The sequence below is a fragment of the Anser anser genome, assembly GCF_964211835.1.
Source record: "Anser anser genome assembly, chromosome: 1".
In the NCBI taxonomy this organism is placed as follows: domain Eukaryota; kingdom Metazoa; phylum Chordata; class Aves; order Anseriformes; family Anatidae; genus Anser; species Anser anser.
This window is the reverse complement of record NC_139720.1, coordinates 29252903-29271258: the sequence shown is the minus strand read 5'-3', so window position 1 is coordinate 29271258 and position 18356 is coordinate 29252903. Positions and strand designations below refer to the sequence as shown.

At 42.3% G+C, this 18356-nt stretch overlaps 1 protein-coding gene across 1 annotated transcript in view; it reads right to left on the bottom strand.

Annotated features, from left to right (window-relative positions):
* SAMTOR (S-adenosylmethionine sensor upstream of mTORC1) overlaps nt 1-11164 on the bottom strand; it is a 35061-nt gene extending 23897 nt beyond the window's left edge. The window contains exon 1 of the mRNA XM_083803204.1: nt 10783-11164. Coding sequence (XP_083659330.1) covers nt 10783-11149 — 367 coding nt within the window. The 5' untranslated portion in view covers nt 11150-11164. The remainder of the gene's footprint in view (nt 1-10782) is intronic.
* Between the last annotated feature and the right edge of the window lie 7192 nt (nt 11165-18356).

Below are 18356 nucleotides of genomic sequence, written 5' to 3'. Positions count from 1 at the left end.
ATTCCAGCAAGACTGGGTATGACAGATAGCTGCACACTCAGAAGATCTAAGCCAGACATCCAGGTTTCTGCCTGTGTAAGTTCGGTTTAGGGATGTCACAATTATTTTCTCTTCTTCAAAAATAATCATCAGCACACTCATGCAATCATCAAAATGAGTCATGTTTCAAATTAGGTGTTTACATCGCCTTGGATGAGATGGCAGTCAAGATGGAAGGCCTGGGAGTAGACGTGATACTGTTTTATTTAACAAGATAGGTGAGTAGAAAGCCTCATATTTCCCAAACAATGCAAGTTTGGGGAGAGCTGCTCTATAGGAAAGGGCCTCGCGTGGAAGCAGTCAGGCAGGACAGGACAAATTCTAGCACTGAGAGCAAGAAATGGTAGACACAGTGCCCCACCAGCAAAGAGGGCAAAACAAACACAACTCTTGGGAACTTGATTTCTTACATCAGAAGTGCTGAACGTGCACAGCATCGAGGCAGAAAGCACTAGCCCAGTCCAAAGTATACTCTTAATAGCTGCTTAATTGGGATGCAATTTAGATAGTTCCATGGGTTTTCTGCCACAAGACACTGAACCTTACTGCATGAGCTAGGTAACTGTAAAACGAATGACACACAGTTGATAGAGCTTTGTTTGAGGAAAACACAGGCTAAATAGAAACATAAAAAGTTAACATGTGAACACTTATTGAGGGAAAACATCACCAATATGAATTCCTAAGTTTAATACTATTCTTCTTTTCATCCATTTGGTCTATTCCTAGACAACAGCTCTATTTCCAAATATCACTTTTTCCTTAAAACTTAAGAAATAGGATACATGCGGGGGAAGAAATACAGAAAAGTCAGGTGCCCCTAACTAGCCAGGGCTTTCTTACAGCACAGCAGCAGTGCCTCCTGACCCCAGCTCCTCTTCCCATACCCACCTGCTTTTTTCTTCTGAACAAAGCATGGATGTTCATATGAAGGACGAATTTTTACTCAGGCAGATAACAATAGGACAAGGGGGAATGGTTTTTAAGCTAAAAGAGGGGAGATTTAGATTAGAGGTTAGGAGGAAATCCTTCCCTCAGAGGGTGGTGAGGCACGGGACCAGGCTGCCCAGAGAAGCTGTGGATACCGAGTACCTGGAGGTGTTCAAGGCCAGGCGGGACAAGGCCCTGAGCAACCTGGTCTGGTGGGAGGTGTCTCTGCCCACGGCAGCGGAGTGAAACTGGGTGGTCTTTGAGGTACCTTCCAACCCAAACCATTCTGTGACCTTTCTGAAAACTAAATGAAGGACAAGAGTCCAAAGATAAAGAATCTTAAATTTAGGTATACAGCAGCAGACCTGGAGCTGACTACCAGCACCCCAGAATGTGAACTTTGGGTTACAACAAAATTGCCTATGACAGTAACAACTTTTTTAGCACCCAGACAAGAAAATAAAACTGAACGATACAGACCATTACAAGAGACATGGAGAAGCAATGTGAAAAATTCATCACAAAATAATTCCATCATATATCCTATATCAAGTCAATTCCGTGTGCACTTCTGGTTTGTTTTCATCTATCAATAAAGTATCTATAAAGGTAGGGAAAATGGCAACACAGGATAAATACAGCATGGTTTCTGCCTGAGGAATACCTTACAGACACAGGAAAGGAATGGATGAAAGCAGAATAGGACTCCCCATGATCATGAGTGAAATGGAAAAGTTCAATATAAAACCATGCTTTGTTGTTCCAAGATGAGGAGACATCCAGGAAAAGCATAAAAGGGCAGCTTCTATGCATAAAGTTGTTTCCTCATAAAATGCATAATTTAGCTTAAAGTTTACGTAGCTTGGCAAACTAAGGGAAAAAAAATCCATGACAAACTTCAAAGATGCGGTTTCTAAGTCAGGAGTTCCTAGACCATGAAATCACTGAAAGACAGAACAGTGAGCAAGTGCAGGGAGATACTTCTGCAGCACTTTTCCTATATTCTTGTCTACGCACCTGCCTTTGACTCACTGGGTTTGATATGACGACCATTCGTCTGCCCTTTTCCAGAACAACCGCAGATAAAAGGTTTTTTGAAGAGCCTGACATCATTGTGCAGTGACTTTCAAAGAAGCATTTGAGGTTCAGTTTCTCTTGAGCAAGTACCCTGGCAGGGAGTTATTTTGGTTTGTTTTCCACATTCTTCTCCAGCATGAGTTTTGAGAAAGCACAGACAGGCGCATTAGGCAAATTTACAGGAACTTGAATTCCAGAATCACGCTCCAATGCTGCCTGAGTTGGAAATGCAAATGGTGATTCCTATCTGCTGACACATTTTGAGGTAGTGACTACAACAGGTCTGGCAATATCTGATTTTCAAGTGGTACCCAGAACACAGCAGAGCTGTGTATTAATATTTTCAAACAGTGTTATAATCCATGTGCAAATACGGCATTAAATCTGGTGCAGTTAAACAATTATTTGTGAATCATTGCTTGTGTAACCAAAAAGACTGTAAATTGTACAGGAAGGTTCCACAGCAAAACTAATGCTTATTCAAAAAAAAAAAAAAATAGATCTTCTGTTAAGCAATCACTAAATCCGTAAACTAAATAAGACTAAATAAGAGATTGTGGTAGCTGATCTAAAGGATCAAAAAAAAAAAAGGCCTCATATCTTTTGTCACATCTTAATATTTGGCCTAATGCATTACACTTTTCATTTCAAGTTCTCATGACCATACCATGACAAAGTTTAAGGCTACTCACCATACTCACTAGGCACTTGACGATTACCTTTTAGCAATTTAAAACCTCTTTTGAGCACTGACTCTTCAGATCTTTACACATCTCAGATCTCCATAAAGGAACCAGTTAAGCCAAAATCCAGCTGAAAAGCCTCTGATTTATAAGGCCAGCGCATAACAGAAGTTTTACATACCTATCAAATCACCATGGTCTAATTATTTTGAAGGTATTTAATGTCTACTCTCCTCTCTACCCAAAATTTCTTCACCTTGAAGATTAACTCCTCCTTTAAAAACAAAACAAGGCCAAGCCCACCTCTTTCTAGCAATTCAGTCAATGAAGAAATGAGTGACCAACCAGGAGGTTCTTCACAGCCCGACCTTTTCGAGAAGAAAACCAAAAATCCAGTCGTGTTTACCTAGAGCAGACGAATCCCTCAAATCCACCCACACGACTCCTGCACGCAGAGCAGCCGCTCACGCCCCCAAAGGCAGCACTCACTGAAGCCTGTCTCAGAGAACGAGCCAGTCACGTACAAGTTATTTTTAAATAACCCTAATTACGAGATAGTTTTAATTGTGGGGAACAGCAAGAGACAACTAACGTTAGCTGTAAGTTTTAACAACTGGAAACATTTTTAATAAAGAAGAAAGAATTATACAATTATACGTTAAGGACTCCCCAAAATTCAGCTTTCTTCCATCCTAGATTTTACCGTTTTTGTTAAACTTTTAAAAGATGTTTCTTTATAGATTGTTAAAATTGTCTTTTAAGGTACATTAAATAAATAGAAAAATTAGTCAATTCTTCTTCTTCAACTAAGACTTCTGACAGAATAAATCAAATCAATTTGTCTTTTCAAGACAGTTCTCTATAGAAGAAACAGAGCTCAGTTTTGCTAAAAACAGTATTTATCACTTTGGCATGGGATAAAAACCCAAACAACTGATCTGAATCATTCTGTTTTATCCAGTGATAAAATAGTTATGCCATATGAAGCTAAACATACAATCTGCACCCAGGGGTAACTTTTGTAGTTACAATTTTCCTTAATTCCCTCACTGCACTTCAGAAAAACTGCCAGACAGAGATGGCTAGAGTACCTCAAAAGCAAATGCAAGACACTTCGTCCATCACCAAACCAGAATGTATCGCCTGCATCCCTTGATTTAACTGACACCACGAACTTAAGATTCAGCTAGATGCAATGTCATTTTACATCTTAATCAACCTCCCTTACTCCCCAAAATATTTTTTTTCAGGACTTGAAAATAACGGCCCTTCTAATTCCAGTTTTCCTTGTTTGGAAAGTTATAATTGTAATTAGTAGCTGCAATAAAGAAAAAAGGACAAAACAAGGGTTTGAAGTCTTGACCACCTGCATCCTAGTATCAACTGGTAACGCAAAACTCAGAGGTAGATGAAAAGGGCGTGGATTGCATCTATTTAACAGCACAAAACCTTCCTGCACACACCTTTGTTGGCTCCTATGGAGGGAAAAAATAAGCTTAAAACACTGACTAACAGTGAAAGACAGAAACAAAAGTGACATGTTCATATTTGTATAGTTGTTTTAATAAAACTCTTTGAATTGCTCATTGTTAAAAGAAAACCTATGCCCACATTTAACAAGTGTCCATGACAATGCCGGATAACTTGAGATGACAGGCTGCTAGCCATAGCAACGCCTAGCAAGATCTCTGAGCTTTCTTTTTTGTTGTTGTTGATGGCAATGCTCTAAGGAATGAAAAAAATCCATCTCATTTTAGCCTCTCAGAGGCTCTCTTAAGCCCTCTGCCTCTCACGTACTTGCTGGAAACAGTAAAGCAGCTTCTAAATCATGCCAACCAGTAAATGGGAGAAGAAATCCTACACTGTCCACTAGGCAAAAACTGAAATCGAATTCCTGTGAATACTTCACAGGACATTATTTCTTTATTAACAGTATTCATCAGTTGGAATTTAGCTGTACTACTACATCTCTGGATGCTATGGCAGTGATTAATTACACGAGGAATTTTAGCTAACGCTCTGCTATTTACTACTTTCAGAATATACAAGATAAACCAGAAACCTACTAACATCTGTCTTACTAAAACAACATCTGAAAGACATTAGGTATTTTTGGCTTCGCCTGTACCCAGTTTTACATGTCTAGATACTGAGCACGAACTTCAACTCGGACAAAGTTCAAGCAATCTAAGCTAATATTTCTTCTCTTGTCTGACTAGCGTTTACTTTACATTTCTTAGGACTTACCTGAAATATTTCACAATTAAACCTTTTAAAGTGCAGAAATCTTGCGTATGCATATATGCACACACACACACATATACAAAACAATATACTGGTATCTATCTATATAAATATGAAATCTACCTGACAAACTATCTGTAGCTGGTAAAAATCTTGTGTGTGAATCTACTGTCTATCTGTTCGCACTAAACAGACGTCCAGGGTACAACTCACCTGCTATTTAAAGCACCTCTTATGGGTCAGCTCACGTCACCCTGAAGAATGACTTGTGTCTCCAATCTGCTACAAATCACTTTAAAGACTGATGGCTGTCACACAGCCAGCGGGGAGCCCATTCGTGATAGCTGAGGCAATTACTGCCCCCAGGTGTTGAATCGACTCTGTTTGGCAGGATCACCCCCTCTCCTCCCCAAACCTGGCTTTGAGGGATGACTGCGTGCTGCACCCTAAGGACACCAACAAGGAGGCAAACACATTAATGTAAAACTGATTTCGGTGGATTTATGTAAACGTGGGAGCAAAAATCTGAAGCAGCTGAGCCACAGGAATGGATTTCATCACGCTGACCCTGCAACAGGAACATTGTTTTCCCTGCAAAAGCAATAAAAGGAGCTGGGGAGGAGGTTACACACAGCTGTTTGTCCACTGATTGCAAGTCTGTGCTGTAGCCAGTGGGCATTCAAAATCTGCGGGCTAGCTAAATGATACCGGTAATTTTACTGAATTCCCCATCAACCTGTAAACTAATATGGGATTTTTAATGAAACGTTCACCCAAACTGTGGCATGCAAACTGTGAGGACAATCATATCTTAATGTCTACATCATAAAACACCTTCAATTTTGATTTATAATAAAATGAAATTTAGTTTGTTTGAAAATTTAACAGTATTTCCAAATGTTTCCCTTTTCCAGGAAATTAATGCAAGCGGGGAAAAGCAAATGGACCTTACTATATATACAACTGGTTTACCGTAGAAATAAACATAAGTTTTCATTAGAGAGGAGTTACAACTGTTAACATACCACATAGAGCTCAGTAAAAAGGTTTTCCTGCCCTGTGAAAAATGTCACTATTTCAAAATGTTTCCTGTTTCATATCAGGAAGAACTTAAGCTCTCTCAAGGCTTTTCATGAAAAACAGGAGAGGAAGAGACCATAAAGCAACTAACTGACTTCAGAATGACGCTTCTCACATCAGTGTCTACACCACTTACCTATTCAGGCTACCTACTATTGTAGGGCATGGCTCTCAAAGGTCTTCCACATTTTCTGGAATTCTAAAACCTCTTAATAAACTTAAAACCTATTTCTCCAAAGCCTCAACTTTATTTTTAAGGAGCCAAACTACCATCTCAAAATGTTGCTATCAGCTTCTGTGATGTAGTAAATAATACTTAGTAAGACTAGTATCAATTCTGTGCGATTCAAAGACTACTCTACACCTCTTAAGGCTGTTTAAAGATAAATACAACACTTATGAAATATTTTCCTGGGTGTTCACTAAACACCTTTAAAGATACCTCAAAGTTTTTCCACTTATATTAAATACATGGTTTCCAGTGAGAAGTAGAGGCTGTTGCAAAACATCTTTCCAAACTATATATAAAACCCTCTGTAACCAAGTGTCAGGCTGTACAGAAAATGTTTACTTGATAAATAGAGGCCTGCACGATTACAGAGGTAATAAACAACTCGCAGAAAAAACAGGCTGCTTCTGTACAAGGAAGGGATTTTTATACCACAGTAAAAATTAACCCTACTTGGCTATTAGGAGCAACTGTAAACAAAAACCAATAGCACACTGCACACATTCAATAAATCATGTTTAGTTCCCTATAAACCACTAAATCTGCTTTAACAAGCCCGACTGTCGGGCTTGACAGACACCAGGGTACCGCAGCCGATGCATGCCCCAGCCCAGGGCTACAGGTGCCTGAAAGGTGCATACTGGAAAATCCTACACAAATTTGGGGTCACCTATGGTACCAGGCAACTGAGCCAAGAGCAAGAGACTAACCCCAAAACTGCTCCACCATACCCATTTTTCAACAGGCTAGTATGAGAAGACCACAAAAAACCCTAATTTGTTCATTTTTTTTCATGAAAAACCCTAATTTGTGTACTTTCTAAGTGCCTGTGTCAAGTATTCAGATCCCTGAAGTTTCTTGTAAGTGACTAACGAAACGCTTGAGAGGTGTTGTTTCAGCTTGTGGATTTCACCCTGGTGTGTAAAGCAAGTAAGGCTCAGCGAATCCAGTTGGGTAGGAAACAGGACTCCAGAAAAATGTGAGTTCTACACTAATGAGACATATTCCTAAGTGAACACTTCACACCTCAGTGTGCTTGTTCTCACTTAAGAATGTTTTCTTTATGAAGACAATGCTTATAGGCTAACCTGAAGAATGAGGTATTTTTAGGAACCACTAGACGGGTTCTGTCCGTGTCTACTGCTGCCTTAAAGGAGTCTGACAACTTATTAATGATTAGCTAATTTAGTTGACACATTTACTAAGCGTGGAAAAGGTCCTTCAATAATTCAAATACACTCTTTTTCTCCACACCAAGAAAACCCACACTGATTTGTAAAACTTCATGAAACCATCTAAAAATATAGAAGACACACAATAGTGCCTTAGGATCCACAGTAAGAGTATCCTGCAATCCCAAAATACCAAGTCTGCCATGGTACTTATGTTTACAAGCTTCCCCTTCTTTATTTACTCATTAACATCAGAGAGAGTGTAAGGGAAAGGGAAGGAAATTGAAAAAGATGAAAAGAAACGGAGATGAAAGAAAAGAAAGAATCAGTATTTCCACTCGAAGTCACACTAGATTAGTAATACCCAGAAAACAGGAAAAGGTAAGTACTGGTCACACAGCACAAAAGTTAAAATTGTTCAAGAAAGAAAATGCACTTTTACACAAACTTAAAAGAATTTAAGCTGAACCACTTTAAACATTGAAAATGCTTGGTCATGAATACACTGGCATGGTCTGGGACCAAGACATTACATTAGCCACGGTACAGAAGTACATACAAAACCCATCCACCAAACATAAGGGTAAAGATAGTTCAAAGGAAGGCGGAAATTAAAAAAGAAGCCAAAATTCAGCTTTGATAAACTTCAAGAGTTCACGTTTTTTCCTTAAGAAAAAAATCTGTCAATCAACCTTTAGATGATACGAAGCTGACTAAACTTTTCTCTAGTGATTCCTTAGAAATGGGAATAAGATATCGTGATGAATCCCTGGTTAAAAAACACTGCTCTTGCACTTTGACAAGTTTGTGACTTCTTCAGAGAAGTGTTAGCTTGCAGTTTTGAAGCACACTGCTCTCAGTTTTGTACTGGCTCAGTTTCCAGAAAAAGAAAGGGGAACTATTGTGGGAAATAAATCAAGAGCAACAATGCCAGTTATAAGCAAGTCAGGTAATACACGGACTTACCTTTGCAACTGCCTACAGAAACACAGGCCTTGCTAATACCAGCAAAGCAAATGAAGTCTCAAAGTACTCTGCTATTAAAAATCAAGCCTGTATAACTTCTATCCACAAACATCTCTGTATCTCAAGGACGCATCTATTCCTCTCCAACACTTCTAACAGAACACAGTAACTTATGATCATATTACAGTATCAAGTGGTTTCCTAGACCCTATGCAACATAATCATACACCTTGCAGAAAGACATTCAGCATATTTTTTTCTATCAACAAAATTAACACAGACAAAGCACTGAAGTCCATGCAACAGCAATTCTAGCGCTGTTTGCTTATTTAGATGAATGAAATAGAGACCAGCGTCACAGAACTCCAGTAAACGTGAGAGTAGTCAGCATAAATTAAAAAGAGACAATGCAAGACCCTGGAATAACACAGATAGCTCTATTACTGCTTCATACGGAGGTGGGAGCACTGCACTGGGGAGTCAAGAGACTTTCCTTGTGTGCATAACCAAGGATACTGTTTTTTAACCTTGTTTCTTTCATACACTCAAGTTACAACTCAAACTTTACCAAGAAATTACAGATGATTTACTGCTTTTTTGCTTCTTTAGCAAACCGACAACTTTGATTTTGTCACAGTAATGCACTTGCCAGTCAGCGCAGCAGAGTATTAGAAAATAAAACAAAGGCATTTCAGATGGAAGCAGAGAGAAATGTGGGGAGAAGGACTCAGAACTTCCTTCCAAAAACAGAATTCTGAAATTGAAATAACCTAACGTATGAAGTACAACTACTATTAATCACAGGTTACTTGTAAAGACTACCTAACTATCGGATAAGCATGTAATGGGCGGAAATCTCCTTGCTGTACAGAAGTGACATGATTAACTACTTGTTTTTAAAGCTTCTCTTTAAAGATACAAACAACATTGCTAAATTAACATGACTAGAAGATTACTGTAAAGTTTCTGCTAACGTAATTTACAGGGCCTATGAAGTAAATTAGAGTACTGTTTTTTTCCTTTCTTTTAACCAATTATGTTCAGCTGAAGATAAAACCCAACTTAGCTTTTCATTCCAAGTTACTCTTTGCTGAGCAGTGTGCTTACGCTGACTTCCACGCAATTTAGGCTTGCATCTGAAGCAATTCACTTGTTACGGAGACTGCTCACAGTTCTTAAAGTTAACAGTGACAGTGTTTGCCTTTTTTAATCTGCAGGCACTGTGAAGTAACAGAGAAATGTGAACTGCTAGAAGCTGGACCCCTCTGCCAGGGCTGGAATGTTTGAACGTACTGTATTCCTTCACCCAAATGGCACGGGAACATGGGAGAGCCTCCCTTCGGCTTTGGCTCACACTAAGGCCAAAACAAACAGCAACTCTTGACCGGTGTCTACACAGGTAAGATATCTGTGCCCAAGTCCCACGGTCAGGCTCCTGTGGAGACTCCTAGAGCCCAGCAAGCAGCCTGACCTTGTTGCTTTAACAGACATGTCACACGCAGACCTGGAAGGGACACAAGGACCAGTGACAGAAGAGGAAGAGTCCCCGTTTTACAGGTGTCCTTCTGGAGGAACATAACCTGCTGTTTACCTGTCACTAGAGTGGTGGACTCCCTGAAAAAATGAATGAATTTCTTGTAACCTGCCCTATAAAGAAGGTCGGAGAGATCGTTGAAGTCATCCTGAGGAGGCTACGCATTCCAGAAAAATAAATCTCAACTCTGACGCTCATTGACACTCATCTTAAGACATTTCTGTGATGTTTTAAGCACTCCAATACCACCGCTGCAACACCGCACAGGGGCATCAACACCGACGCCCGGGCAGATTTCCAAGGCCCCAGCACCACCTCTGCCATAACGCCTTGCCCCAGCCCGACCCCTTCCCCGCGGCTGAAGGAAGGAGCAGCGCCAACAAAGAGCGGGGCCCACCCGGGTCACGGGTGGCTCCCCCGGGCACCCACGACCTGCTGGCCCCCCGCTCCCTGCGGACGGCCCCAAATTGTCCCTGCAGACCGCCCCAGCCCGAAGCAAGCCCCCCCCCTCAGGGCTACCACCCCCCAGGGCACCAAGCCCCGCGGCCGGGCGCACCCCCTTCACCTGGCAGCATTACCGGCGCTGCCCACCGAGGCCGAAGGCGACGTGCCCTCCTCCTCCTCCTCCTCCTCCTCCTCCGTGCCGGGGAGGAGCAGGAAGCGAGCGGGAGCTGCTCCGGGCCGCCGCCGCCCCCCGCTCCCCGCCACACCCCCTGGGCAGCGGGGGACGAGGGGGGCGCCGGGCTGCCAGCGGGGAGCCCCCCCCCGTCCTTCCTCCTCCTTCTCCTCCTCCTCCTTCTTCCCCCCCCCCCCCCCCCCCGCGGTTACCTTCCCGGTACTTCTTGCGCAGCCTGCGGTGGACGCTCTTCACCACCCCGGACAGCTTCTCTTGCTCCAGCTTGCGCTCCTGCTCCGGGGGCTGCGGCAGCGGCGGGGGGGCGGCGGCGGCGGCGGCTCCGCCGGGCCGGGGCCGGGGCCGGGGCCGGGGCGCGGCCTCCATGGTGGTCCCGCTGCTCCGCGGCGCGCAGCCCGGCCGGCCGAGGGCTGAGCCGGCAGCTCGCCGCCCGCCCCGCATGCGCCGCCCCGCCCCGGCCCGCTCGGCACGCCGGGGATTGGAGGCCTCGGGGGGGCTCCGCAGCCTCCTCCTCGGCCGGGCGGGCTGGGCGTGTCGGGACCTGTCGCGACATGTCATCATGTGTCGTGACGTATCGTGATGACGTCACGTCGCCGCCGAGGCGCCTTCCTACTCCGAAGGTGCTGTCAAAACACATCCTGGCTTGTGTCAGGGATCGTGTAGCCAGCAGGAGCAGGGAGGTGATCGCCCCCTGTACTCTGCTCTGGTGAGGCTTCACCTCGAGTGCTGTGTTCAGCTCTGGGCCCCTCAGTGCAAGAAGGACACCGAGGCCCTGGAGTGTGTCCAGAGAAGGGCTGCGAAGCTGGTGAGGGGCCTGGAGCACAAGTCCTGTGAGGAGAGGCTGAGGGCACTGGGGGTGTTTAGTCTGGAGAAGAGGAGGCTCAGGGGAGACCTTATTGCTCTCTACAACTCCCTGAAAGGAAGCTGTGGGGAGCTGGGGGTCAGCCTCTTCTCACAGATAACTAGTGATAGGACTAGAGTGAATGGCATCAAGTTGCACCAGGGGACAGGACCAGGGTTTAGGTTGGAAATGAGGAGACATTTCTTCTCAGAAAGAGCAGTCAGGCATTGGGATGTGTTGCCTAGGGAGGTGGTGGAGTCACCGTCCCTGGGGCTGTTCAAGGAAAGGTTGGACGTGGTGCTTAGGGACATGGTTTAGTGGGTGACATTGGTAGTAGGGTGATGGCTGGACCAGATGATTTTGGAGGTCTTTTCCAACCTCTATGATTCTATGATAAATGGATGCCAGCAGGCCGGTGTCCACTGTAAGCATGCAGCCCTACAAAGCCTTTATTCTGCCTTCCTGGGGCTGCTCGTCCCGCTTCCATGCTGAGTGTGGTTTCCAGCATTTTGGGGATAGAAATGCATCACCAGGGCAGGACAGAACCTGCCAGCAGCAGAGCCCATGGAGCTGGGTTCTTGGGGTTTTTGTCTCCTGCTGAAGAGCTGGGGACGCAGTGTCAGGACACTGTTATTCCCCTCCTGCCGCACCTCCAGGCCTGGCCAAAGGGCCACCCCCAAGCAGGGTCAGTGCCAGCGGGGCAAGGGCTGAGCATTGGCCTGCAACTGCCCAAGTGCTGCACAAAACCCAAAGCACTTTGATTCTCTCCTCTAAGCGCAGTTGGAAACAGTAGAGGCAAAACCACTCCTCCCAGGATCGTAGCAGGGACATCTGCAGTAAAGCTGTTTCCTTGTTTGACTTGGCTAGAAGCAGCTAATTGTGATCTCTGAGGATGTTCATAAACGCTAAGAAGGTAATTGCGGCTGCAGTTAAACCAGTGACAAATCACACGGACTTGGGCAGGGTCAATATTTCATCCTAATGAGAATTCGGTGACATGTGCCACTTTGTCCAGTGGGGCGGGTAACAGGTTCTTATCAGCACTCTGTCAATCCTGCCAAAAAGATTATTTCATAGCTAATCACGGAGCATGGCATCAGTCTGCCTTTCTGATAAAGTTCTTTTTAAAGCTGCAATTATCAAGACAAAACAGAAAAATCCAAACAAAAGCCTGCCATTATTATTGACTGTAAAAACATCCCTTTTTAACTTTACTCTTAGCTATGCAGTCAAATACCGCATTGCACACATCTTGCAAGTGGGTTGCAGATTGCGAGCAAAGGTCCAGCTTTTTCAGTATTGTTATTTTTCAGTAAGTGCTTAAAAGAACTGCAGTCTAGTTCGGATCTTCCATCACTAGATTCATGCCAGTGGGTATTTTACTGTCAAAATGTTTCAGATTTTTTTTATTTATTTTTTACTTATAATACAGGAGCATTACGTAAGGAGAATTTTAATTTTTTTTCCTAAGAAAGTAAAGAGAAGCCTGGTGATATGTTTTTCATTAAATTTTCAAACTGCAAAGAAAATGAGCACAGGTTAATTAGAAAAATATATTAATTTCACTTTACCTTGGAAAGCATCCGGAAATCTGCTTCCCATATAGGTGATTACATTTCATATTCACAGAACTGATCCAGGAAGCTAAATTTGAATTATAAAGAAGGCTTAGCGCTGGGACTCTATTTTAGCTTTCTGAAATGCTTCTAGTTTTATATGCAGGTCCACACAGGAACAATTAAGACAGTTTAAACAGAGGAGAATAAATTGATAGCTACTGGGAACTTCTTGCAAGAGGGTCAGCCTACACAGTGGTTAATGCTCCATCCACTTTTATGCTGTGTAGGATTTGTGGAAGCACAGAATTAAGAGGAATAGCATGAGCCAGTCTTCTGTGTGTGGCATGATACTAGGAGGCTACTGAGGGAGCTTCTTCAGCAGACTAGGAGTATTGGAGTGACAGAAAGGTGGGGGCATTTGGAGAATGCCTGACAGATACTGCCGTGGCATCAACCCCGCTGTCCCCAGCCCTGAGTCTCTGGATGTAGCAGTGTAGGATACACGGTCAAAACATAAGTGTATATGTGATCCGGAAATCTGCACAATTGGAAAACTGGAGAAAAAATTGCAGAGTTCTTATTTGAAATATACTCTCTCTGAACAATAATTTAAAGTTACTATTTGAATAATGTTATCATTGTTATTTGCCAGTTCTAAGGGATTCTTTCTATAACTAATGTCCTGGGTTGGGGCAAACCCAGACAGGAGCACAGACTGGGAGAACTCCCTGAGAGCAGCCCTGCTGAGAAGGACTTGGGGATTCTGGTGGATGAAAAGCTCACCATGAGCCAGCAGTGCGTGCCAGCAGCCCAGAAGGCCAACTGCAGCCTGGGCTGCATCAGCAGAGGAGTGGCCAGCAGGTGGAGGGAGGGGATTGTGCCCCTCTGCTCCGCCCTTGTGAGCACTGCATCCAGGTCTGGGGCCCCCAGCACAAGAAGGATGTGGGGCTGTTAGAGTGAGTCTAGAGGAGGGCCACAGAGATGGTCAGAGGCTGGAGAACCTCTCCTATGAAGGAAGTCTGAGACAGCTGAGGCTGTTCAGCCTGGGGAAGAGAAGGCTCCGGGGAGACCTCATTGCGGCCTTTCAGTACTGAAAGGTGGCTTAGAAAAAAGATGGAGAGCGGCTTTTTGCTCATTCAGTTAATGACAGGACAAGGGAGAATGGTCTTAAACTAAAAGAGGGTAGATTTAGACTAGACATCAGGAGAAAATTCGTCACTCAGAGGGTGGTGAGGCACTGGAACAGGTTGCCCAGAGAGGCTGTGGATGACCCATCCCTGGAAGTGTTCAAGACCAGGTTAGATGAGGTAACCTAATCTAGTGGGTGGCGTCCCTGCCTGTGGCAGGGGGCTGGGAGTTAGATGATCTTTAAGGTCCCTTCCAACCTGAGCTATTCCATGATTCTAATGAAGTGGGTTCAATTGATCACAATTATATGCAAATTTACATTTACAAATAATATTTTTATTTTAATACTATGACTTTACACTGTACAGTTTTTAAATCTGACTCTCCCTTTTTATTAAAGTTAATGATGGCGTTGCTTTCTATTGTCAATGTATAAATTAATTTCTGTGTTTCAGAAATGTGTTAACAACCAAAAAATCTACTTTAATGTACTTCAATGCACTGGCTACATTCATACCTAGGTGTACAAGCTATTTTTTTAAAAAGGGAATAGAGAAGCATAACATTTGTAACATATGGGTCTATTTTCTATATTAAAATAGACCACAATAAAATTACATTCTTCATTCCTAAAGAAGTAAATTAGAAGTTTAGCTTCCGTAGGCAAGTAAAAGGGAATTGCTGGATTTCTTTCTTTCCTTTTTTTTTTTTTTTCTGAAAAAAAAAAGAAAAAAAAGAAAGAAAAAATGAAATGAATGAAATGAAAGAAAAAAAAAAGAATACTAAAACAAGAGGCTTTATACTTTCAGGATACATAGATACTTACCTTGGTTTGGCAATGGAGACACTCTGTAAAGTCCCTACAGAATATGTGTTGAGAATTAGCTTCCAGCAATGGCATCTGAATGCACAGCTATCAAAAGAGGAACCTCCACGAGGTGCTGCATGGAGATACCAGAGGGTGATGGCAGCTGGTGATTAAAGGAGGACTGGTTCTAGCAGGCCTGGAGCTTATGGCCCACTGCTCTGGCGAGGCAGAGAAAAACACTTGTGCTGAATACATTTCTTGAACTCAGTCCAGGAAGAGTCAAGGAACAAACAGAGATGACTGCAAGTCTTGTAATTGTCTCTGAGGCATAACAGCAGTACTACTGATAAGGACATGTGCACTTACTCCAAAGGAATGCGACAATAAACTGCTTGTGTCCTCATGGGGACAGGGGGGTTTCACCATCTGGAAAGAATCATTTTGAGCAGCTGAACTTGCTGTCTTGAATATAGAAAATGGCCAAAAGATCCTCTGTGCATTACGTCTTAAAACAAAACAAAACAAAACAAAAGCAGACTTAGGGCAGACTAAGACACCTTCTTTTGGCATTTCTGAAATATTTCAGCACCTATCACTTGTCATGAATAGCTTTAGAAACAAAAGTCTAGATTCACAGACTGGGAGGAGAAATTACCCCTCTCTACCCAGTGCTCAGGTGGCTGGGATATTGACTGAGGATGTGGGAGAACCAGTTCACATCCCTGCTCTGCCTGAAGGGTTCTGAACCCACATCTTCACTAGGGGATGATACAAGGTGGAAGAGCTCTTCCTTCCTTCCTGAGGGAAGGGTGGCAGCAGTCTGTATTTTCAGTCTTTCTCCGCAGGAAAACCATGGAAGAAAAGTAACATAAAAACTTTCTGAAAAGAGCAAATCCGCAATGCTCTTCTTCCATCTCAATTTCAGTGGCATTTTTGACAATCAAGTCTTCTCAGCCTGTTCATCCCTTCTATCTTCTAGTTGTATGAAAAGGAACAAAAAAAAAAAAAAAAAGAAATGACACATCATCAAAGAGAAGTAACCTTTCTAGATAACACTCTTTCTCCAGTGTGATGACATCATCATAAGAGTCTCTAATGCAATGTAATCTGCAAAAATATTACCAAAAGCATGTAATGATTTTAATGGAATATTGTGATGCTGCGGTAATTTAAAAGGAATAAAAGGTTTCTTTGTTGATGGGGAACTGTTTTTGCTATGTGTACCCAAAGGGAAGACAAAGAGGCACCAACAGTATATTTGGTTTGCATTTAAGATTTTACTTATTAATTGTGGTGTCCTATAAGCCACGAAAAGCAGGTAATTTGATTTAAAAAGTGGAAGTCACAGCTCTGTATTTGCACTGAGGCAATTATTAAGAGCTAGTCCATTACTACATTTCTCCAGACTACACACTTTGGCAATTTAGTAATTAGAATTACATAGTAATTAAAACTGCTACCCCATAACAATAATTTTTGAACTAGAGATCTGTGACTCCATTCCTGGAGACTGACACCTCTAAAAGTAAGTTTACATCAGCAGTTCCATTACTTAGTCCCCTGTGCTTTTTTAGTGGCAAACATAGGTTTGGTAATGACTTCAGTTTGGATCTGATGTCCCAATATTTACTGAAATAAAATTTTGCTTCTGGAAAACTGAGGGTTCTTCTATTGAAGGACCAATTAAAGTTGCTCCTCAAGTAGCTGGAGACACCCAACTTAGAGAAGGCTGAAAAATCCATCACATCTGCGGTCTCATTATGGAGTCTAAATATGTAGTCTCAAGGCCACTAGAATTAGATACTGATAGGAGATTTTTATTTAGTTTTTATTTATTGAAATCACATCTTTTGCTTGTTAGCCCATGTTGCACTAAGGCAGGAATAATTTTAATAGTAGCCATCATTTCTGATAATCAGTGCATTCACTGCTATTCTGGTCGGCAGATACCAAGCGTGTCTGTCCATGGAAGGTAGCTGTTTCTTTGGACACAGGAAGGAAGAAGTTACGAATGCTTTAATCGCTTCGGTCTGACACTTGTTTAATAATACAGTGGGAATTAAATTCTGTGGAACTACTCAGTTGCTTACTGAAAATGCAGCAAAGTACTTTATACCTCACTTATTTTCAGTTTTATGTATAATGTAGAAAGGAAAACGATCCTTTAATATTGAAGATAGACTATGCATTTTTCAAATAAAAGCTGTACTTTATTGTACAACTTCTTCGCAACATGAGCATTGCAAACATATGTAATACTCTATTAAAGATCATTAAATATAAACATAACTTATTGAAAAGGAATTCCAAATTCTTTTAAAAATCTGTGTTGTTGTTGTTGTTTTTCATCGATTTTAGTCTAAGCACATTCTCCTATTATTTGGAAAGTATAAATTATTAAATGAAGACAGTCAATACAACGATTGCTTTAACAAAGACTACTAGCTACTCTTTCTAGACTGAGTTTCTTCCTAGCTGATTTCTTGCTGCCATGAAAGATTAACTCATAAAATCACTTTGATTTAGCAAGAGATGTCAAAACATCCAGCAGGTCTAACTGGTTTTCTTCCGATGTCAGTCAAAATAGTATGTGGTTTTAGCACTGATTCATGTTTCTGTCAGTTGCTCTGCATAAACTTGCTGAGTAATCAATTCAAACACAGCGACTTTACGAAAAGTCGGAGCTAGCAGGAAAGCTTTTATGTTTGATTATTGCTGTATCTAGGGAACCTGATAGCATTAAGTTCAGTTCCCGGCATACAAATCCAAATCTTCCCGTATGGGTCAGGTATGTACAGCTCCAGTTCAGTTCAATAGCAGTGTAGCTCTAGGTTGGGTCATTCTCAACTTGGGAAATCCTGCACTATCCCTGTAATCTTGTACTGCAGGTATGATAGCCTGACTCATAAACCAAGATGACCTCACTGTCTGATGGGAGTTGCAGGTGCTAAAAAGCACCCTGAGAAAGACTAAGCTGTGTGTGAATTTTTGTGACAGGAAAAAAAAAAATCTATGAGGAAAAATCTGTTTCTGCGATGCTGTGGATAGATCCGGGTATGCTGCGTCATTTCACTTTTCTCTTTCTTTTTCTTCCTAACTCCTGAGGGGGTGTGTGAGAAGATATTTTGGGTATCATTAGATATGACCTATAAAGGAAATATATTTCTAGTATGCGTAAACTATTCTTATCTATCCCAAAGATGGCCCAACTCCTTTTCATCTCTTCTGTCTCTTGAATACCGTCACATGGTTTATCTGGGCCCTTACTGAAGTTCAAGTCAAGTTTTCAGAAGGTGAGAGAACAACAAATTCTATTCATAGACCATCAAACAGAGCTGTATCTTCAGGATGGAATATTGCAGGCAGTATAAAGTACTTCGGGAAGAGCAATGAATGCTAAAGCTCCTACCCTGTACGGCTTGTACATAGTTC